This window comes from Oncorhynchus clarkii, chromosome 10 (assembly GCF_045791955.1).
Source record: "Oncorhynchus clarkii lewisi isolate Uvic-CL-2024 chromosome 10, UVic_Ocla_1.0, whole genome shotgun sequence".
NCBI lineage: Eukaryota > Metazoa > Chordata > Actinopteri > Salmoniformes > Salmonidae > Oncorhynchus > Oncorhynchus clarkii.
Window position 1 is genome coordinate 65,782,930 of NC_092156.1, and position 24,703 is coordinate 65,807,632.

Here is a 24,703-nt window from a genome sequence, read left to right on the forward strand (position 1 = left end):
AAACAGGTTTTTAGACATTTTTGCAAATGTATTACGATAAGAAAAAAAATCTTATTTACATAAGTATTCAGACCCATGAGACTCAAAATTGTTGCGCACGAATACTTCTTCACCCTTCTGACGCAGCACCTTCTGACGCGGCACCTTGGGTTTCCAGATTTCTATCTCACCATGCTTCTATAAATCAGTACACTGAGAGCTGTTTAGAGGCTGAAGCTATACACCAACCCTAATGCAACCTTAACAATAACCCAAATACACACCTGCACATGTCTTAGACCACTTGTTTTTCTCAGTGCTTTAATAGTAAATTGAATGTGTGAACCCAGCTCATAGGTGAAGAAGGGAAGTGTCTGGCCTCCGTTCCACTCTACTGAGTTAGAGGGATTATGTTGTGTTCTTCCCTTGTGTTTTCATTTCTAAATGCCGAACACATTCCCTCATAATACGCGCAATATGGAACACATTTGGCGTAATTTAGTTTTACAAATTACCAGCTATTTCTTCTCGAGCAGTAAATTAGTTATTTAGATTAGGCAAGCTTTTTTCAATAGGGGTGGGTGGAGAAAATACACCTCACTAATGTTGGAAAGAAATGTATTTCCTCCTTATGCTGTGTGTGATAAAGAAAAGTAATTAATATTTTAAAATATAATTTAAATGAAATCCCTTTTGAGTTTTAATATTTTATTGCCTATATGTACACAACACAATGCTGTGTAGTGGTTGTGACTCTTCATTAAAAGTTAACACTTTCCAAGTCCCTGAGATTGGTTATGTGTCCAAAATGGCACCCTATTCCCTATTTAGTGCACTACTTTTGACCAGGACCCATAGGGAATAGGGTGCTGTTTGGGACACGATTTTAGTCTGAATGATTTACTACTGACCAGGCCTGGGTAAAGGAGGAGGTGCAAATTGGGAAGAAAAATGACAGAGGCCTGTGGACATTGATTAATATTGGTAATGCCATCCCCCACTCCCGCTTCCCTGTTTTTGTAATGGCGTTTTGGGACCAGCCCGGGCACCCGCCTGCTACCCGGGTAGAGAGGCTAGAGCCGAGGTGCCCTGCTGAGTCCCAAATGAGCCTGGAATGGGAGCACGTCGGAGTGTGGGGGAAACTGATCACTCTGTCAGCTGCTTATTCCACCATCATGTATTTAGTGCTCGTTTCACGAGAGAGAAAATATTGTTATTTTCAAGGTCAGGGTTTTAGGTAGTCTATCTACTGTGTTCTATTTGTTGTGGTGTTGGGGGGAAAAAGAAGATACCCAGCATAGCAAAACAAGGCTGTCTTTATGCTGCTGCTGGCCTCGCTACTCTGCACTGTGATTGGGGCTATAGGCTACCACCACGCTGTTCTGTAATTGCTAACACATGTGCTACCTCTGTTCCCCTGCAGCCGTCCTCGGGAGTTCTGGCGCCTCGACTACTGGGAGGATGACTTGAGGCGGCGCCGACGCTTCGTCAGGAACCCCTTCGGATCCACTCACTCAAAGGCCACGCTCAAAGCTGCAGCCGAACACGGTCAGTCAGCCCTCCTCGCTCAATACCCAGCGTCCTTTGCTCAAACCCTCTGTGAGTGTCTGTGCCCGCCTGTGGCAGCAGGTCCACGGCAATAATAATAAGCACTACAGTTGCCATAAGTGTTTTATTGTACCACAAGAAACAGTAAAAACAATAAGAAACAGCACCCTCATTTGAATTAAATAGTTCACACAGTTAACAGCCTAACCTGCATCCCCATTAGTGTTAGCTATGTTAGTACGCAGTGTTCCAATAGGCCCTCACACACTCACATCCTGTCCCTTCCTGGATCCCAAAATGTTTACTTAGAATTTCTCCCCTTTGAGTTATTTAATGTCTGAGTTGGCATGAACCTTCAGTGGGAGCAATGTGAAATGTTTGTTTCCTTTTTCTTTCCTTTTGCATGACAGTGGTGCCTGGCATTAATGGTAAGTAATATGTCAAGCCTCCCTGACTCCACCAAGCCCTTTGGTTGGTCTTCTCCCCATTTTCCCATGATGCATTATCATTTGACTTGTTGATAGAAAGCAGCAGTTGGGATCTTCCGTCCTTTCCATCTTCATTTTTCTCTTGAATATTTAATTTGACACCAAGTATAGCAGCAATTAAAATAACATGGGCTCACTAATTTAAAGGGGGGAATGTTGATTTCGGCTAGGTAGGAAAGTATTGTAGCTGTACAATGATACAAATATAAATCATTTGAATCCCAGTCGATATCTCAACTCAACTACTTTTGTTCCATGTTACTTTCCCTGCTTTAAATTCCTGTACAAAAAAAAAAAAATTCATGTACAAAATGTCCACCATCTCAGGGGATGACTTGTACTTGATTTGATGAAAAAAGGAACCCTGAAGCTACAGTGCCAGAATCACATGTGTTCAGTTTGATCAGCTCAGAGATGTCATTATGTTCATAAAGAGAGCCAGGTGAGGAGGACCAACGGTGTTGATGCCCATTTAACAAACCTGCCTCTTTATGATGTCAAATCTTAATTGGCTAAAGGTCAGCAAACAAAGATACATTAACTTTCACGGGAATAATTAGGTGTTTCTTTGAAGGTGGATATTATATGAGGGCTAATTAGTTTAGGTGTAATTAATCATTTTGGAAATATCAGGACTATTAATTACGCAGTACGTCTTGTTTGTGTGTGTTGCAGAGAGAAACCCAAACTAGCTTGGTTGCTCTTGACCAATGCCTCAACACTACCATGTGGTAAAAGCAAGTCAAGGATTGTGTTCTGTTTAAAAGGAAACGGTAACATCAATATTACCTAGAAGACAGAAGTATCGATAAAACCAACAGTATTGATGACCTTTTACCTCCAGGACTGGAATTGGGTTTGAATTGATCCTTTCGTTTCCCTGGACTTGCTTTAAAAACAACAGGTGCAGATTCTGCTTTGAAGGCGTTTATGTAAAGTGTTAAACCCCGATTTCTGTTGAACTTCCTATGAGGACAACTAAACCAAAGTGAACCAACAGTTGAATAGTCACCGTCTCATTCTTAGCGATAACTAGGTTGGAGGAAACGTAGAAGCCATTATCCACATTGGCCGTAGGACACATGTTCTCTAGCGTTAGAGTAGGAGTGACGTTTTCCTTGGAGTAGGCCCTAATCCCTAGTTTCTGCTAAAACGTTATCCTGCATATCTTGGATATTAACTAGGGAGCAACATACACTACTATTTTCACACCACTAAGCCAGGCTGTGCTGGGCTGGCCTGGTTGCTGCAACCATGCTGGAATATACAACGTGAAAAGGGAATGTCCGACCCAGCACAGTACGGTTCTGGTCGGCACAGTGTGAAGAAAGGTTTTAGTCATCTACCACATTCATTGGCCAAGTACGAGCAGGAGTCCCCAGAGTAGAGCCTAATCCCTAGTTTCTGCTAAAACACTAAAGACCGTATTCTCAGTCAAACCAGGGTTAGTGATCAGGGCCGTGCCTGTCTAGGCCTGTTGGTTTTTACCGGCTTAACCTATTGCACTCCATAATAACGGCCTGTTTCTGGCCCGAAAATGTCTCCAATATGTCACAGGGATGGAGGTAGTCCCCCCCCCCCCCCACACACAAAAAAAAAGGTGACATCAGTCCTCTTGACAAACGGCCCCCGTGACAGAAGTCAATAAGAATGTGATCTAAAAGCAATAAGCGTCTGGCAATCTCAGCATCCTCGTGGGCCCGGCGGGGACCGGGGACGGGCGTAATGTCTGTGGTGTGGAGATGCAGCTGGAGGGTGGAGGGGCCTGAGGACCACTGGTCCTTCTCTCTGTTACTCTGATACTCTCTTTCTCTCTCGTTCTCTCACTCTCGCTCTCTTTCTCTCTCTCTAGGTTTTTCTCTTTCTCTCTTTTCTCTCTGTGTGTCTCCCTAATTCTCTTTTTACTTTTCTCTCATTCTCTTTCCCTTCATCCCTTTATGTTAGATGGTTTCAAACCATCAGAGTTTATTTGGTCACGAACACAGGATACAGCAGGTGTAAGCAGTGGTGCTTGCTGACATGCTCTCCCTCAACAATGAATGTTGAGTAGGAGCTCGACACAAGGCGACGTCTGTTGGCGCCATCTTACAATTTTAGTGCAATGAAGAACTGATTACGAAGGCATATGATCGTTGAAGCGTCAGTTGGTGACTTGTAATTGTTCTCCCCTCTCCATCACTCTGACTCACTGCTCTAGTAGGGGGCATCATCAGTAAGTCAATATAAAACATGCTCTGGATATATTCAACACCAACACATATTCTGACATATAGGGTGTGTTTTGCTTTCAAAGTCACTACTGTAGTAAAAATAGCTACCAGCCAGTCTTGGTAATACCTCTACAGAGTATTGTCCTGTTATTTGCGTATGCACACACACACACACACACACGCTACCCTGCTGCATTTGGGGGAAAGAACTTGAGGCCTGACTGCGGCGTCCATTTTCTGATGTAACCTTTCTTGTTGTTTTCATCGACCCGACATTTGTAACGGATGTGGAGCGCAAGGCGAGGGTGCAGTCGTGAGTTGTCAAACAGGGAACAGAGGTCATATCTGGCTGTAATTATTCTGATCCCATGAAACGGGGAAAATAGAGAGAAAACCCTCCTCTTTCCCCAAACAAAACATTTAGTGCATGATCACGTCTGCATTTAACATTTATTTCCAGCTACAAGAGTGATGGCAACGCTTTTCATGAAAACACGCTCAAGAATAGAAATTAGGCATATTTAACCAGTAAGAGAATTTTTAAAAAACATTTGGGGAATTTAAAAAGTATTGTTTCCCTGTCAACTTATTTAGCAAAAAAAGTGCATTGTTTGTTTTACAAAGTATAAGCATTTTACAAAGTATAAGTAAACCCTTTCCTAAATGGCATCTTTTTTATGTAAGATGTGTAGGAGGAAAACATTCCTGTATTTAGGCCATGGACAATCCTTAGATTCTATACAACTGTGATCATTCATACCCAGCCAAGAACCTTGAGGACCATTTCCACTCTGAGAGCCCCAGCCGGCCTGCAGACGTGTGGCGGTCAGGCTGGTTGGGTCGGTGAGGGGGCTAGTTATGTATTTATGGCTGGAAAGAGACATCCTTTCTGGGGATTGATTTGGTCCTGCCCTGGGTGAAGGGAGGGCTATGGAGGGAGGCTGGAGGAGAGGTGGCTGGCAGAGTAAATACTTGAAGACTAATGTCTCTGTTCAGCAGATCAATACTCGCCTCATGACTCCAGCTCCTGGCCATGGTCTCGTTAAAAACACATTTGTTAATTCTGACAATTTAATTGCTCTTGACCAAGCATGCCTTGAGCTTTAGTAATGTAAGCATATGAATTAGCATTTTGAACCTCTGGCAATAGGGAAATGACCTGGGCCTCAACGTAGCATGTCTTTAGTATAGCGTGAACGTAGCAATTTAATTTTGAACCTCTGGATAGAGAAACAATGGGGCCTGAATGTGTAATGGAGACAGGTTTTATTCACGTTTGTGCCCCCTGTTCCATCTCAATTAATGGTTTAGGTGACATGACCTGATGGGTATTTTGTTGATGTGGCATTCCGGCTTCTTTCAGAAACGTTTGTGTTGTCGCTTGTGTGACAATGTTGTAAAATGTGTATGTGTTTTATTCAGAATTATTTGTCAAGGATTTATAATACATCCACAAAACGCCAGACATTCACACTCTCACTGAGACTTCATATTTAAGCATTAAGGTCTGAGGGGGTGTGGTATATGACCAATATACCACGGCTAACCGCTGTTCTTAAGCAGAACGCAACGCGGACTGCCTGGATACAGCCCTTAGCCGTAGTATATTGATTGACCTTATACCGCACCCCTCGGAGGTGCCTTACTGCTATTATAAACTGGTTACCAACGTAATTAGAACAGTAAAAAATATTTTGTCATACCCGTGGTATACGTTCTGTTATACCACGGCTTTCAGCCAATCAGCATTCAGGGCTCGAACCACCCAGTTTATAATTCTAAGTAACATAGACAACAGTTGACAGAGACATTGCTTCAGGTGAAGGACATGTAGGATGTGTTAGTCTTTGAATATTTTGCTTAGACATCGCCTAATATCCATTGCGTTTTTTTTAAATGAAATGTTTAGACTTTTCACTGCCGTTTAGTTTTTACTGTGCTTTGGTTGTTTCACTTTTAAGTTGAAATGGCGTTAAATGGGTTTTAATTGTTTGATACACACTCCCACATTTGATCATAAACTCACACATGCATTCAGAACAGTTCTCTGTACATATGTCATATATCAAAAATATACATATCAATTATGTTTTCAAGAATACTATATTTTATCTTATGTCATTATGTAATATTGGGATACATGTATCAGAAGTATAATCTAATAATTGAGTTTTTATTTTCTTAACTTCTCCTGGCTGTTTATTTTGACTTACAAAGTAGTTTCGAAAGCAGCACAATGTTTGTAGAATTGTATTTGCACACAATAGACAATCTAACATGACCAATTCTGATAATACTATTCACGACTAACAAGTAAATCATTCACAGCCTATTAGCAACATTTATTGGCGAACTAGTAAGTTGATATAGTAGCAGTAGTTGTCACAGTAGTGTTTTCTTCTTAGTTGTAAACACAACCCAAGACCCTTCCACATCCATATGCTAGTGTGTTGAGTATTGTGGTCTTCCAAGGGTGAGACTTAGTGAGCATGTTTATGACAGAATGTACAGAAGTTCAAATACACATGTCTGCCTTTTTCATCTCACTGCTGTCAGTGAGAGAAAGTCGTCCCGGCCCATCGGTCTGTCCAGTCAGTTCACTTGGACAGTGTGAATATACTATTGTAGCATGTGGTATGTATTAGAGATCTGGTAGTCATTTCAGTGCCGCTAACTAAAGAATCCTCCGGGGAGACTTAATTACAGGAAGACCAGTCTAAATATCATTGAGCTGCATATTTTCCATGACATGAGATTTCTCAGCTCTCTTAGACTTGCTCTCTCTCAGCTCCCGGTCTCTCACTCTGCTCTCTCTCTCAGCTCTCTCTCTCGCTTTCTCTCAGCTCTCTTTCTCTCTCAGCTCTCTCTCTCGCTTTCTCAGCTCTCTTTCTCTCTCGCTCTCTCTCAGCTCTCTTTCTCTCTCGCTCTCTCTCAGCTCCCTGTCTCTCAGCTCTCTGCTCTCTCTCTCTCAGCTCTCTTTCGCTCTGTCTCTCTGCTCACTCTGCTCTCTCAGCTCTCTCTCTCTCTGCTCTTTCAGCTCTCTCTCTCTGCTCACTCAGCTTTCTCTCTTGCTCTCTCAGCTCTCTTTCTCTCTCAGCTTTCTCTCTTTCTCTCCCAGGTCTCTCTCTTTTGTTCGTTCTCACTCTGCTCTCTCTCAGCAGTTTTGGAGTCCATATATTATAGTTTGTGATGTTGAGAAAAATGCTAATTATCTTAGGGTCTAACCCTGTCAGGTGATGCTGCTCAGAGAGATTGGAGGGGCCACTGGGTCACTGTCCAGTGGTTGTGTAGTGGAGTGCAAAGAAACCATGTTGAGTGTAACACACACACTCTCTTTCTTTCTCTCTCTCTCTCACACACACACACCAAGGGCCTGCATGATGAGGGTTCTGTAAATGTTTGCAGATTACTGTTTCTCTTAAATCCTTTTGGACCTCAAGTCATGTTAAGTAGAAATAAAAAGGAAAGGCAGTAAGCTTTGGAGGCTCTTTTGCTTTGTTGTAATATCTTTGGCTCGTGTTTCTGGATATTGGGTTTGACCAGAATAATTTTTTTGTTTTGATGACTTGTAAGGGCACAGCACAGGCAAATGGTGGTTTTTAACAATGCATTTTATATTTTCTTATCAGTACATTTTATACTTTACAGACAATGTTGTATATCTGCATTAGAAATACACTGAAATACACTTATTGCCTGGGTATCAATTAAATAAAACAATTGGATTTTAACTATTAGATTAGTGCCATTCAGGTTAAACAGTAAACACAAGTCGATACAATGTCGCGCTTTGACATTGTAACCTCACTCCCGTTGCCATATGGGTATTGCTAGCCTACGTTGGCACAACGCCATCGGAAAATAGCTTTATGAGATAAGATGAGAGTCCGATTTGTTAACGTAACCTTTCATGTTCACAATAACCCCGAAGGCTCCCAAGAGTCATTGCTAGTGTTCCAGCTGGGTTTATGGCTCTATGATAACTTGACAAATGTTACAATAATATATGAAAATTGCATGAAGTTCCACTTAAAATTGTGGCCAGTTTTCTATCATGGTTTTATAAACTAGTTTTGATGTTTACATCAGCTTGCAGCATCTTTATGTTGATGTTATTTTTCGCATGGAGTTTTTTCATTGTACTAAGAATCATATTAGCATTAGATCCGTGTTGCATCTGAATGTGCACTTGAGTTATAAACTATTAATTTATGTCATAATTATAGCATTATTCCATTTGTATCAGACTTATTCATTCTATTTTGTCAAATCTTAAAATACTTTTGACCAATTTAATTTCGAATCCATTCTGGAATCCAATGCAAGACGTCAAGACTTAGCCTAAATAATTTAAGACATTTCTGGCAAAATAGACAACTCAACTCAATGAATATTTATATTGACATTTGACTATTCACTTTACTTTCGTAGTACGAATTATTGATCAATTAAATATGCTACAATATGAATAGATTATATAGCCTTGCATTTTCAGTAATCTTTTTAATTTAACATCTATCATACCTGTGATATAGTAAACTATCATTAAATATAGCCCAGAATAGCAGCGTATTTTTTGTCTATATATTTCAAACGTTTCTTGTTAGGATACTAACCTCTGTACAGAAAAGTCACTGGGTAAAAACACAATTACGTTTGGATGGCGGTTTAAAATGCTTTTCGTCTTTCAGCTCCGGAGGAAGATATCCTCAAAGGCAAACAGTCAATCAGAAGTCACGCGATGGGAAATCAGAACTCTGAGAGTGAGATATTGTTGGATGGCGACGATGACACTCTATCATCCTTGGAGGAGAAGGAATTGGAGAACCTAACAGGTAACGCATGCAGCTCATCCGTTTCATGTCCCCGCGCGCATCATCTAGAGGGGGCTGGGTACGCACGTTAGTTGAATTCTCCCCCTCCCGCCTTTACAGCGTCTCCATTGCTAACGCACGCGGGTGCTGCTTCGGGTACTTTGAGGCGCGCATGCAGGATAACGGGGCTCCCGAACGGTTAAGAAGGGGGGATAACCTCCCCAGCGCCTCCCATTACCCCTGGAGTCTCATGATGTTTTGTGATGCTCTGACTTTGTGGGAGTAGAGGATAATAACACACACAAACATGTCCTATTGGCGCTTGTTTACAAGTTCACATATCTCAAAGCAAAGCTAATTTTTGTTTGTAATGAAATTATAGTACAAAAGTACCAACACGCTTGTGTAATATGATTCATAGTTAGCTTTTGACACAGTAATTATTACATTTTTTTTTAAATAATCGAGAGGTTGAGAATAGGCCTATATTTGTAGAAGTGAACTGTGCATTTTGTCTTAATGTTTTTGGCCTCGAGGTTAATTTATATTTTGGGGCCTACCTCGGACTTCCTTTATGTTAAATGTTAAATGAAAACCGCAAATTTGTACTCGTGACAAGTGCGATATTTTGATACATGCGTCCCATGTGGGCCTATTTTATGATTGGGCATAGCGTATGGGTGCACTAGCTAAACGGTATTATTTTCACATTTTAGAATAGCACTATGGACCTTAAACATTTTCTGTGTCTTTAGTTGTTTATGATTGCTCTAAATGTGCAGTTTTCCTAAATGAATCCATGTCGAATAAATAGTATAGGCTGAGATCAAAAAGACTATTGGCTTTGTCGTTAACAAGACTCAAACACATAAAATGACGTTGCTGTCCAATTTCTTATCCACTGTAAATCCATTATCTCACACCCATATTGATGTAAATGATGCTCCCTATACCTGGAACTCCTATAGGTCTCTTAGTTATTTTACTAATCGGATTGCATTCTATATAATCCTCAATTTCCCCACATCATGGCTTTCCACTATAACTTGTTCACCCACTGTAGACTAATATAAATGCGCTCAGAGCGCAATTATATGAAAGCACAACGCCCACGGTGACAATAGGGTTAAGGGGAGATTCCATGCATAATAAAGTGACATGGATTCTGAAATGAAGTGGAAATTGTCATGTGGGTCTCCTACTCCTCTGACTAGACAGACAGACAGACAGACAGGACGCAGCGTCCCAGTACAGGCAGCTGTCTGTCGGAACATCACCAGGTGTAATTGAATGTCTCCATGGCAGTGATTGAAAAATGTTATTTCGCGCCCGGATTACATGCTAATGCTCACAATGCTCGGAGGGCTAGGGGGGAGGGAGGGGTGACGGCAACAAATGAACATATCTGTTTATTCCATAGCCATCCGTTTCGGAAAGACGTGGGTGCTTTGGGGAAATCAAGCCTGGCTCTGAAGCCCCTTTCTGCCGCGCGGCACATCTGCAAATACAATGCTTCTGCACACGTGGAGCGCGGGGCAGGAGCTGGAAGAGCTTACACGTTGCTCCCTCGAGCGGCCTTCTCATTGTCATACTGGCATAAATTAAGATTGATGAGAGATTAAACAGACGTAGCACCAGCCCGCAATCAATGGGGCCTGATTGACAGCTGATTCTATTTTTTGACAAAGCTGGTCTGTCTTGGGTTACGCAGATGCTGATATTTTATTTTACTCAGCGGGTCAAACCACCTCTCCCTCCCTGTAGTCTAAAGATGAACTTTTCAGATCATGGTGATTCTGGTTTCAGTGCTTACAAACACGCCATATTATATCTAACTCGATCTAGCAAGGAAATTAGGTCTAATAATAATGCTAATAATAATTGTGAAATGTAAAATTGCATTCTTAATTTAGATTGCAGTTACACAAATCATTTGCATGCAGGTTTAAGCTAGAAATTATAGAATTGAGAATCAGATGTATTTTTCTTCTTGACCTTGCATCTGATAGATAGGCCGATACAACCGACCCATCGCCTTGAGCAGGGCTCCCCACCCTCTTCCTGGAGATCTACTGTCCTGTAGGTTCAGTCCAACCCTAATTTAGCGTATCTGATTCCGCTAGTTAAGGTCTCGTTGAGCAGCTAATTAGTAGAATCGGGTGTGTTAAATTAGGGTTGGACTGAAACCCCACAGGACGGTAGATCTCCAGGAAGAGGGTTGGCAGCCCTGGCCTAGAGCAAATATGTTCCCTCATTAAAAATGCATATGTGGACTTCTCTATATTGTTATGGTATTTTCAAGGAGACAAAAAGAGCCATCAAAGTCAGTGCGTGCCCTTGTTGAGTTTATATGTTTACTTTTACACGCTGTTGCCCTTTGAAAAAACTCTCGTTTTCTCGAGGAGTGGCAGGGGGTGATTTTTGTAAAGCGGGCTAATGTTTGCTTTCTGGCCCGTGCCGTTGTTGGGCCCTGTCTGTCTCCTAGGGCCTGTAAACATGAGCACTAGCGCTCAGCTGGTCGCCCCGGCGGTGGTGGTGAAAGGAACGCTGTCCATCACTGCGTCTGAACTCTACTTCGAGGTGGATGAAGATGAGGCCAGCTTTAAGACGATCGATCCAAAGGTAAGAGAAGGGCTTTAACTTCCATTGATCCAAAGCAGGCCCTCCCGCCATTCTGTAAATACTGCTTTCAAAATGTCTCAGGCCTTTCTCTCAGTCCTTCCCTGACCCCAGCACATCCAAGTCATGCTTTTCTACAGCCTAATTGCTTTGTAAAGCCTTTATAATAATTTAGTAAATAACTCCAACCATGAACATGCGTAGACTAAAAGCCTTTAAGCTATTGCATGACGACTGTAAGCAGCCTCGACTTCTGCGATCATCATCAGGTCAAATAATTATTGAATAATCCAAATGTAGATCGCTATAATTGAGATTATAACAACCGTATAGGCTATGATGCTGTTATGTGGTGTGTTATGTGGTGTGTGTATTTGCGTCGTGAAAGTTAACATTAAGCTATAGCTTCACTCGTGCTTGAATTGCATTGGTTTAGTGGGCTACGTCATTGACAACATCACGTCTCTCTGAAAACGGGTGTTTGCGCTGCAGAATCGATACACAAAGGCCTCAGAGCCTGCAGAAGCACCACAAGCAAACGTTTGAAAAATAAGTTAGTCTATCGCACATCATAATACAATGTGCCTGAAACAGAGAGAAGACTAGGCCTGCTCTTCTTCCTTCGGGTCTTTCAGTTGTTCGTGAAATACAGCCCAGGAATCAGGAATAGTGTGTTGGCCAATGGCTTATGTTGTGGTAAATTTTGTTGAGAATAAAAACCATGAAATGACTTGAATTTATTATTCGACACCTTTGAAATGTAGCCTATATGACTCATTTGAATATCCTAAATAACAGGCTATAGTAATTAGTATTCATTTCAAAACATCCTCTTTCTATTTGTATTCAACAGTTCAGTGATAAACCAAATAGTCTGCTGCTAATGGATAGCCTACTGTACTAATATTCCCGCGTGGTGTTTAGTCGCTCGTAGCGAAAGCAATATGAATCAGGTCTCGTGAAGAAATGGGCCCCGACTTTCCCTGGCTAGTCATTGAGTGACAGTTGTGTATCTTTTTTTCAGCAGTCTGCGCCCAGGGTTATTGGCAATAACAGTTATAATCATAATCTAGTTATAATAACAGATACGTTCATTAATCAACATTTGAGGTTTTGATGTTCATGCGTTAATATGTTTCTATTGTAACGGCAAAGGAATTAACCTGAAATGAGCAATGGTCTATTCTGGTGAATGGGCCTACTACAAGTGGTTGTTGTGTTTCTCTTTATCCTCAGGCTATAATTCAGCGGAGAAATTGCACATCTCCCCAATAGTTAATACACAGTAATAACAGACATGCATACCGGTGTGTTTAAATATTATTTTTGCAGCCATATAGCCTATCGACATCAAACTGTCGAGTAAATAGACGTTATTCTTTTGTTAAAACAATTTTCAGCAAATTGAACTAAATTATAGTGTGATATATTAATTATTCCAAGACGAAAATGAATGCATGTTCTCTGATATGCATAATCATGCAGAACTCGTATTTTGTATCAAATTAATCTAGGCCCAAGATTTACCGAATGTAAATGTATCAACATTCCTTTTTTACGCACATTAATTATGTTTTTTTCACACAGGAATTGATTTCACGATCCTCTTTATCTCGTAAATATACATGTGTATTACTCTTACTAAACAATGCCAGTTCTCAAAACATGTATACAAACACAAGGCCAAGTTGTAATGTCATTTCTTAGTTTTATTAACATTTCAGTTTAAGGTCACGTAATGAAAAATTGGAACTTGGCACACTACATTTTTATTCTTTCACTTAAAGATTTTGTGCATATAATTTTAAATAAACATTTATTCACTTTGTGAAAACATTTTAAAACAAAACAACAACAAAAAGTATTACATTTAGCTTAATGTACCTTCACGTTCTCCCTCTCTGAATGGCAATGTCCCATTACACTCCGTTGTAAAAGTTTTTTTTGTTTGCTTGTTTTTAATTTCTCAATTGTTTCACATTGCTCGGAGAAACCAAGATCACGACGTTTTCCTCCACTCTGAAGTGATCTCAAAAAACGTCACCTCGGCCCTAAATAGCAATAGTATCACAATCAGACAATTCAACAGTTTATAATTTGTCCAAACTTTTTGCATTAGTGAGGATTTCCCTCGCCAGTCTCCACGTCTGCTTTGCGGCAGCTTCCAGGGCCGAGTGGGGCTTCCCCTGAAACAGGTCCAAATTTGGTAAGAAATAATGGGGGCATCTGCGGCACTGCAAACACGAGATGAGCTGCAGCAGAATTCCGTTGATTCGATCTCCGAGGCAGGACTCATCCCAGTCGGTCTCTCTCGGGTGTTTCTCACACTCATACAGCAGCAGGGTCTTCATGTGGTAGCTCTGGAGTGGTTGACCGGGTAGCTCGAGATGACGGTCGCGAAGAGTCTTCAGGACCGAGAGGCATCTTTTCCTGCATCCCGCCATCAGGAGCCTATTCTCGGCCTCGCTGAACTGCAAGACCCAGGCGTCACTCTCAGCCGAGCTCTGTTTCCCGGTCAACGAATAGCATTCTTTGGAGAGCAGGTTAAAGCCCTCGGCCTTGACCTCGGCCACCCGGTTCGGACCAGGCCAGGGGATATGGGGCATGGGCCACTGGGCAGCGCTCCTAGGCCAGATCCCTGTGCACTTGAACGCAGGGGTGATCTGAACCACGTATCTCTCCCGGATCCTTAGTTTTACCTCACTTGTATCTGCTACCATTTTAACCACGTCACGGTAGCTACACTTATCCACCGCTTGCGCCACCAGAGTCTGAAACCTTGAACGGATCTTCCGGGCGGAAAGGTAGCCCGAGGCCGTTATGAACTCGACCCAGAGAGACATACTTCTTTTGCGGCCGTCGCTCAGCTTCAGTACAGCGCAGCCGGGCAGAGAACCGTCGTCAACAAAGTTGAACACTCCCATCTGGTTGAGGTAGAGGACCACCTCGAACTCGTTGGGAGCTATGACCTCCATCCCCTCGAAGCGCGCCTCTATCTCGCTGAGAGAGGAGATGAACCGGGGTTCCTGCACCTCGACCTCCTTCAGGACGTCCGACACTACCTTACACACCTCCCGGATAGTCTTTGCAATGGCCGCTTTTCGAGTTTGGCATCTCTCGCTGTAGTATTTGTTGAGCTGGTAGACCAGCTTTGCCTGCGTCGCGATCATGTTTGGGCAGAGGTCCGGGCTGTACACCGGAGAGTCGCAGTACGTTGACGGATCCAATGCTTACCGGTAAAGCCAGAGGCGAAACGCTCTTCCCCAAGCAATGGAAAAAATATATAATTACACTTTTTTTGCGTACACAGCGGATGGACGTCAGACAGTGTCGGAAGGAAACCGATAGGGATGCAACGTAATAGGCTACTAAATATCAGTCCAAGTCATATGCAGTAGGCAGCCCCAGAATGGGGTGGGCTCAGTGTACAGTATAATACCGTCCGTGTCCTCGCGCTTGCAGACCCTAAAGGATAAAGCTCTGGTCGTGACCACTCATCTCTCCTTGTCGGTTCGGTTGAACGTGAAAACTACGCGTTATTCTCCTACCTTGTCCCACTGTTGTCCACACTCAGCTGTGCGAGCTGGACTTGTGTAGTTTATGAATGGTCCCCTAGAAGAGTGAAAGGGGTCGGGCTTCTCCTCCTGCAATCAACGGCGGAGCTGTCAGTGCAACCAGCCAATCAGAGGCCTCTCCGAGAAGCACTCTTTCACGAGGGGCACACTTTCGCTCTCCAACATCCTGCGCGCGGAGCCTCTGCTCCCAGGTCGAGATATAGGAAGATAAACGGTTCCTTTTCGTATACACAATTTGTGCTCTTTTCGTATACACAATTTGTGCTCTTTTCGTATACACAATTTGTGCTCTTTTCTACGAAGTATATTTAATATGTTTTAAAGGCAGCTGTGTCTCTTTTGCCATGACCCAGCCTTTTTTTCCCAGGTGTGCACGTGCTCAATATAAAATGGAAACATTTAGAAGGAGAATAGGTTGCGCATTGAGTGATGCTGGATACCTGACAAGGGAAGTGTTTATTTACTGGCTCGCTTCATGTCTGAATGGCATCAATTTGGAACCCTTTTGTTTTTCTATGGCAGTTAATGAGGCTTGATACTACTTTATAAACATTAGCACTAAGGTTTTAATCGCTTTTGACAATGTAACCAATACGTTTTTTAAATGTTATACATTTATCCTATGTATGAATTATTGGACTATTCGTGCATTTGCATATTTCTAGTGAATTGCTCATTTATGTATACCAAGCAATTTTTGACTGATGTTTTATGACATTTATGCGTCAAGAAACAAGAAAGACTAATTTTATTAGAAAGCGGGTCTCCAGGCTGCGGGTTCAACACGGTGTGTGATAATCAGGTTAACGAGATAAATCGAATGTTCAGTGAGTGTACAATATTTCTAATATTTGTGTTTTTTTTCATAAAATAGCATATCATTATTTTTTCCTGATTTTGAGTATTTTTTCTCTCCAGTATAATAGGCTAGAAGTTGTTCACATTTCAAACCACTTGTCTTAAATGAAATGCTTTTTGTTTGTCATTTTGTGCCTAGTGGTTTCATCTTGGTGTATCGTGACAGTAGATTATAGGCCTGAATAGTTAAAATTACACCCAGTAATTTCCCTCGGATATCGGATTAAGAGCAACAACCTTCCCCTCACTGAAATGTGGTTTATTGTATTCCCATACAAATTTGGCCTACTAATTTCCCTAATATTCTATCGGCTAAATTAACATCATATTACTTCCATATTTGACCCATTTCATGCCATTGCACAATTTAAGAACGGATAACAATTCCTCCTAGAATGGATGCGCACTACACGCACCTGCAGTGCAAGTTTTAGCACGCGTGTAATTATAAAATGTGATGAACGATAATAAGACTATAGGCCTATTATTCTAATTAACATCGTAAGACCCTTTGAGATGTTAACGTGGTATTCCCAATACTATGTTTGGGGCCTGTTTTATTGCAGGCTATTTGCCCTTGTCGTTTTATAAAGCGCATGTTACATTTAGTAATGCCTAATTCAGAAAAAAAGCTAAAGGTCTGATGTTTATATTTTCACATTCATATTACAACAATTTAAATATGTAATTGATTTCCAAGAAGCTCAAATATATTTTTAAATCACTCTAAAGACATAAACAACCGGCTTTTTCTTTCTCATTGTGCGCTGTGCGTGGTTTTCCAAAAATGCACCTACTTTTAATCTGGTCATCGCGTTATCGGCGCGTGAACCTTGTCGGTGATGAATAATAAACGGACAGGCGTTCTTCGCGCGGGCCCGGGATTGTAATTGAAGTCCTCTTATCACCCCAGACTTCATGTTAGATGACTTAAGAACCAATCACCGTCTCCTCGCGGGCACAGCACCTAGACGCGCGGGGAGAAGGCGGGGTGTGAGACTGGTCCTCAGACAGTGATGCTGCAAAATAATGGCCCAAAAAGTAACGCATCGGTTAAATGAAAGCTACTTAAGTTAAAGTCCTGTTTGCAAAACTATTGATCTATCTGCAGCTCTGAAGCTTCTTTGCCCGTCCTCCGGTTGTAGACTACTCAAGTTAATGAGGCGCAGGTTGTTAGGAGCTTTGGCATTAAATTCATTAGGGAGTCAATTGGACATTCTCTGTCCAGTGGACGTCGTTTTTATGTCGGGATCCCTCGAGGCTTTTGGCCTAATTAGACATAAGTGTTTTAATTGCAACGACTTTTGGCTATTTGGAGCTGGAAATATCTCCAGATCCTTGTTGTGGTGTTAGGCAAAGCACCCAACGATGCAATGACGCAGAGTTAACATTGCTTATCAAAAATCTATATTGATGATATGAAAACCTTCTTTCGCATTCTCATGTACGTTATGAAGTTATTTCAAATGTATATTTGATCCCTTTAAAAATATATTATCATACAATAGTCAGCGAAGCTAATTTAACACGTGTTTAGACATACGAGGGAAAAACCGCTTACGCAGATTGTTTGGCTCTTTAAACAGAGACAGACTAACATTTTAAATGTAATTGATGGTGATATTAGTAAATGACTGAAATACTATTGTCTCAATGTTATGCAGGCTTTATACAGCCAATGCCTTTTCTTGTAGTTTAGTATTACAAAAACACAACGATTATTTCCGATTTTGGAGAATATGCTTTTTGCGCCAAATATACATTATGTTTCCCACATATTGGTCAGCATGACCACGACACACAGGTTAAAAGACTGAAACGTTCCTGGAATACTCATGTTCTCTATTTAGCTTTAGTTTCTCATTCTCACCACATTCATTGTAGCATCGGGTTTAGCTGAAGTCTGGAAAATGCAACCGCTGAAAATACAGTGTGGATACTGAAATAAGCCACAAAGTTGGCAGAAACCAAGTGATAAAGTGTTTTTCAGTTTTTCTCTGCAAACAGTTTTTCTGTAAAAGTTTAATTCTTTTTTTAAACAGTAAAATGTCAAATGCCTGTGGACTTGACGTTCTCAAAGATTCCAGTAGTGTTGATGAAGCTACTAACACTACATAGGGTACAGATTACTGTAGTGCAGGAGATGGGGTCGGGGGATATTTGGGGAGGTATCTTCTATGATATGCTACTCCAGATATTGCAATATCTGATACAATTGTTTTGCGCAGTTAATGAGTAAATCATTCCAGCCTGTGCTTATTTATGATCATAACTTTAAATAAACTTTGTATTATGAAACAGTAAGGCTTAGTTAATTAATTTAGACTTCATTTTCAACATATTTAAACAGCCTAACTGATAAAACTTCACAGTTTTTGATTTGTAAAGTTCAAATCGAGTCGTCTTGCACTTCCCGATATATCGTCATTGTCAAATATCACGATATTCAATTTGATCATATATCGGCCCAACCCTAGTAGGAGACCTCGGGACAGATTCACAAAACTCACTGTCTTGATTAACTAACTATAAGCCTAGATGTTGAAAAACTATAAAACTGTGGTTAAGGGGGTGTCTGTTGGGTATTTTAATTTAATTGAAGGATTTGTTTTATTGGCTATTTCCTGGTTCAAGTTAAGGAATGTAACCTCAAGTCTGTGATTATTTTCACTTATGATGAGTGTATTTGGTGTTTACACATATACAGTGCATTCGGAAAGTATTCAGACCCCTCGACTCTTTCCACATTCTGTTACGTTACAGCCTTATTCTAAAATTGATTAAATTGTTTTTTCCCCCTCATCACACAATACCCCATTATGACAAAGCAAAAAAAGTTATTTTTTTGTTGTTGTGCAAAATCTGAAATATCACATTTACGTAAGTATTCAGAGACCCTTTACTCAGTACTTTGTTGAAGCACCTTTGGCAGCGATTACAGCCCGGACTCTTCTTGGGTTTGACGCTACATGTTTGGCACACCTGTATTTGGGGAGTTTCTTCCATTCTTCTCTGCAGATCCTCTCAAGCTCTGTCAGGTTGGATGGGGAACGTTGCTGCACAGCTATTTTCAGGTCTCTAGAGATGTTAGAAGCCACTCCTCAGAAAAAGGCAGATGACAGCATGATGCTGCCACCACCACCATGCTTCACCATAGGGATGGTGCCAGGTTTCCTCCAGACGTGAAGCTTGGCATTCAGGCCAAATAATTAAATCTTGGTTTCATCAGACCAGAGAGATCCCACACCCTCCCTTTTGTACACTTGTTGTTTGTTTGTTACCTATGCATAGTCACTTCAGCCCCCCCTACATGTACAGATTACCTCAACTAGCCTGTATCCATGCACACCGACTCTGTACCGGTGCCCCCTGTATATAGTCTCCTTATTTTTATTGTGTTATCTTTATTATTACTTTTTATTTTAGTCTACTTGGTAAACATTTTCTTCTTCTTGAACTTCACTGTTGGTTAAAGGCTTGTAAGTCAGCATTTCACGGTAAAGTCTACACTTGTTGTATTCGGCGAATGTGACAAATACATTTTTATTTGATTTTTTTTGTCATGGTCTGAGAGTCTTTAGGTGCTTTTTGGCAAACCAAGCAGGCTTGTCCTGCCTTTTTCTGAAGAGTGGCTTCTGTCTGGATACTCTACCATAAAGGCCTAATTGGTGGAGTGCTGCAGAGATGGTTGTCCTTCTGGAAGGTTCCTACATCCCCACAGAGGAGCTCTGTCACAGTAACCATTGGGTTCTTGGTCACCTCCCTTCTCCCCTGATAGCTCAGTTTGGCCCGGCGAAGGCCTCTGTGTTCTTGGGGACTTTCAATGCTGAAGAAATGTTTTGGTGCCCTTCACAAGATCTGTGCCTCGACACAATCCTGTCTCGGAGCTCTATGGACAATTCCTTTGACCTCGTAACTTGGTTTTTGCTCAGACATGCACTGTCAACTGTGGGACCGTATATAGACATGTGTGTGCCTTTCCAAATCATGTCCAACCAATTGAATTTACCACGGGTGGACTCCAAGTTGTAGAAACATCTCAAGGATGATCAATGGAAACAGGATGCACCTCAGCTCAATTTCGGGTGTCTCATAACAAAGGTTCTGAATACTAATGTAAATAAGCTATTTCCTTTAAAAAATATATACTTTTTAATACATTTGCAAACATTTTAAAAACCTGTTTTCGCTTTGTCATTTTGGGGTATTGTGTGGATTTATGGAGAAGAAGAAAAATGTATTTCATCAATTTTAGAATAAGGCTGTAATGTAGCAAAATGTGGAAAAATTCAAGGGGTCTGAATACTTTCTGAATGCACTGTATAGGCATGCTATACATACACACACACACACACACACACACACACACACACACACACACACACACACATCACACACACACACACATGCAATCTGGTAATTTTCTCATGATCCTGCATATTTGGTATTTTTGCATTAACCATCTGTTATATGAACCTGTTCCAAATCTTTGGTTTATAGTTGGAGTGGCATTCATGTCAGTGTTGTAGTCAACCTACAACATACACCTCCTATCTGTTGTTATTAGCAATGTTCTGGATCTGGACTAGAACCGTAGTAGAATTGACGCTGTCAAGAGACGAGATAAGCCACATAGACGCAGACGTTCATTTGGAAGTTTCTAGCAAAAATACTTGAACTCTAACCGAACAGGCAACGTTACATTAGGTACCGCGTGATGTATGGTTTACTTACAACCTTGATTTATTGTGAAGATTTAAAAAATGCAAAACTGTTGAGATTTGACATTCTTTTCCCCTGAATCATGCCCGACTGGAGGAATAGTTGTACTCAAAGACCCTTGGCGTGCAGCTTAAGAAAGAAAAAATGAACGGTTAAGGGTTTTTATTTTAGACTGCAAGACTGTTTAATATCAAAAGCACAGTTCAGGCCCTGAGAGATGAATACACGCCCCCAACGGTGTGTCCCAAATGACACCCTATTCCGTATATAGTACAAGAGCCCTATGGACCCTGGTCAAAAGTAGTGCACTATATAGGGAACATGGTGCCATTTGGGATGGGACACACTCAAAGTCGTGAAAATGTCCAAATGTAAAGTAACATGCTAACTGTAGCTTAATGAAATATATGGTGACAGTAAGTATGACTTATAAAGACAAATTGTAAATACACTCTGAATGTCAGACAGGGTCAATATACACATATCTGGAATATAAATTCTTGCCTTCATAAGCGACTGAAGCAAAATTGTGTGAACCGGAGTTCAACTGATTTCACACTGTCGTGACAACACTGCACCTATTATGGACAACGCATGCAAAGCTAGAATGGTATTTTTGTTGTGTGGGTTTTTGGTGTTCAGGTAGTGTCTATGCATGGATGGTATTATTGAGGTTATATTAGGTGTAGTTAGTCATCACAACATCCTGTAGTTTCAGAGTGTGTGTGTGCGTACACATGTGCACGCGCTTGTGTGTATTTTGGCCCCATCCTTTGACCTCTCCTTAATTCATACAAACATTTTGTGTGAATCATCTTTTGGACTCATCATTCACTATTCGTTTCAAAGTTATCACGGATGTTCCCTTAGCGTGTGAATCTAGAGGGACTTTTTTCAAGGAAAGGCTCGCTTTTGGCGAAGTAAGGCTGCTTATTCTTAAGGCTTGTCACACTTTCCTCTAGGGTTGATTTGTAGGAACAGAACGAAAACAAATAGTCTCAGAGCCATAAGGTTGATCCCTCTTAGCCAAACAGAGTTCATTTCCGATAGCCTCCTTCAGAATCCATCATGTTAGAGTACACTACAGAACTGCAGAGATTCTACAATTCGGTTTCATCTCCGTGTACTTCCGCTTTGGTGTCTGTGCGCCTTATATGGCATTTTGGATTCTGGCGTCTATTTGAAGTCATCCAAGGCCATGTTCAGTGCATCAATGGTGTTTATGCTAATCATGCAGATTTTTACACGTTAATACACATGCTATAATGATTATAATAATTTTGGGGATTTTATGTAGCCAATATATGCCCATGTTATGTTTTAGGGTAAGTGTATAACTAAAACTAGATTTATTACCGTCAACACAAATATGATAGTATTCATGTAGCATAACGTGACACGTGTTATTGGACCAATCACAGCAAAGAGCAACTCCGTACCTGGGAGAAATAAAAACATGTCATAGATACTAAACGGCTTCTTTTGAGGCTCTTTTCAGCCTTTTTTTTTGTTGATTCTATCGAAGTCATCTTTTATTCTCTGCCTATTTATCTATGTGTGAAAACATCCCACTTTATCAGACGGTGCCTAAAGGTCTTTCTCTGGTCTGTATTGAATAGAGTAAAAGAGGACGAGGCCTGCCTGAAGAGTCCGTCTTTGATCTGAGTCTGTGTGACGACTCCACAGTGATCCTCTCACTCCACCAGGACAGGGTCCATAACCCCTCTCTCTCACTTCTGCTTTCTGACATGCACCCCTTTTTCTGACTCACTCGCTCTCGAAAGTACCCCCCCTCCCCTCCCCCCAACACACTACCACATCTGCCCAACTACTGAAGAGGCTAGCTAGTGAGCTACCAGATTACTCAGCCTAGCCCCAAGGGGTTATGGGATATACGGCTGCTGGTTTGTTTTTTTAGCACCTCGCTGGCGTACAACACAATGTCGCCAACCATCCCTCCTCGTGTATGTTTTGCCTCCATGTATATTCTAAGTTATCTGTTTTCAATGTTGAAGGGAATCTTGATGTCCATACAATCTGCAACTTGACCTGAACATTGGGTCTAAGTAGTGAGTCTGGATAACTCATTGGAACTTGTATGGCAGGTATATTTGCTCGTTGAATGTATCTAATAGATGTTTATAATGGTGGTCATTCTTCTTTAGTGAAATCAATGATGACCAAGATGTATGTCATGGATAAGCTCTCTTATGCCTGTCTGGATACAGACTCATGTTCTTAGACGTCTCCAGTCGCCCCACTGTGAGTAATGGAGATATTTGAAGTAGGAATTCTGACAGAATGAATAACTTCTCCTCAGTGAATACATTAGAATACATTGTTCCTTTACACTCTCTCTCTCTCTCTTGCTCTCTCTCTCTCTTGTTCTCTCGCGCTCTATCGCTCTCTCTCGTTGGAGAAGGAGAGCTATAAATAAGGAATACAGGAATTGAGTTCAGAGGCCCGAGATGTTCGGTGGGGAAGAAGAGAAAAAAAATCTGCAACAGTTTTATTCCTGTGTCTGGTTGAGTTAGCGCCCTTTGTACTTTCAAGTGAATGATAAGGGGGAGGATGTCAGGCAGCGAGAGGCTTTTAGCTGCAGCTTTTTCTCTCTTTTCTCCTCTCTGCCGGTGGAAATATGAGAGGCACAGGGAAAGTGGCTCACCGGCAGGCAGACACACATACACACACCAACACACACTCACTCTAAGGCGTCACCCAGGCCCTGGTGCATGGACCCAGCTGCTCTCTGTAGGAGGCAGTGGGCCCAGAAATCAGGCCGTGGTACTAATTGCTTGGCTGTGCCTCTGCATCTGGCCGTCACGCGTGCACACACAGACACGCACGCACAGACACGCACGCACAGACACGCACGCACAGACACGCGCACTCAGGACAGACAGACACACACACGCACTCAGGACAGACAGACACACACACTCAGGACAGACAGTCAGACGCAGTCAGACAGACAGTCAGACGCAGTCAGACAGACAGTCAGACGCAGTCAGACAGACAGTCAGACGCAGTCAGACAGACAGACAGACGGATACACTCACTCAGACAGACGGACACACTCGGACACACTCGGACACACTCAGACAGACGGACACACTCAGACAGACGGACACACTCGGACACACTCGGACAGACGGACACACTCGGACAGACGGACACACTCGGACAGACGGACACACTCGGACAGACGGACACACTCGGACAGACGGACACACTCGGACAGACGGACACACTCGGACACACTCGGACACACTCGGACAGACGGACACACTCGGACACACTCGGACAGACGGACACACTCGGACACACTCGGACAGACGGACACACTCGGACTCACTCGGACAGATGGACACACTCGGACTCACTCGGACAGACGGACACACTCGGACAGACGGACACACTCGGACAGACGGACACACTCGGACAGACGGACACACTCGGACAGACGGACACACTCGGACAGACGGACACACTCGGACAGACGGACACACTCGGACAGACGGACACACTCGGACAGACGGACACACTCGGACAGACGGACACACTCGGACAGACGGACACACTCGGACAGACGGACACACTCGGACAGACGGACACACTCGGACAGACAGACAGACTCACACACTCAGACACTCAGACTCAGAGAGACATAGACAGACAGACAGACATACTCAGACAGACAGACAGACAGACATACTCAGACAGACAGACAGACAGACAGACAGACAGACACAGAGCATCTGCCTGGCAGATCTGATGAAGAAGTCTTAGAGCAGATGTGTCCGTCCTCCTGCCTCTCAAAATGCCAGCCATAGGTTGCCACTCCGTAGTACATGTGGTGTTAAGTTGCGTCCTGCACACTCACTGGATGC

At 42.2% G+C, this 24,703-nt stretch overlaps 2 protein-coding genes across 7 annotated transcripts in view; one reads left to right on the forward strand and one right to left on the reverse strand.

Moving 5' to 3' along the window:
- Window positions 1-24,703, forward strand: part of LOC139419013 (lipopolysaccharide-responsive and beige-like anchor protein) — a 313,075-nt gene that overhangs the window by 161,991 nt on the left and 126,381 nt on the right. For 4 of the 6 annotated variants that reach the window (XM_071168828.1, XM_071168831.1, XM_071168829.1 and 1 more), the window contains exons 38-41: window positions 1,403-1,527; window positions 1,938-1,955; window positions 8,917-9,060; window positions 11,525-11,661. In XM_071168828.1, the coding sequence (XP_071024929.1) occupies window positions 1,403-1,527; window positions 1,938-1,955; window positions 8,917-9,060; window positions 11,525-11,661 (424 nt within the window). The remainder of the gene's footprint in view (window positions 1-1,402; window positions 1,528-1,937; window positions 1,956-8,916; window positions 9,061-11,524; window positions 11,662-24,703) is intronic. The other 2 variants (XM_071168830.1, XM_071168833.1) reach the window with 1 other exon arrangement.
- On the reverse strand, window positions 13,390-15,096 carry LOC139419713 (protein mab-21-like 2). The gene has a single exon (XM_071169699.1). The coding sequence runs from the start codon at window positions 14,826-14,828 to the stop codon at window positions 13,749-13,751; it is 1,080 nt and encodes a 359-aa protein (XP_071025800.1). The 5' UTR covers window positions 14,829-15,096; the 3' UTR covers window positions 13,390-13,748.

Coding starts and splice junctions, on each gene's coding strand:
- LOC139419713 (XM_071169699.1), bottom strand. CDS start 14,828: ATGATCGCGACGCAGGCAAAGCTGGTCTACCAGCTCAACAAATACTAC.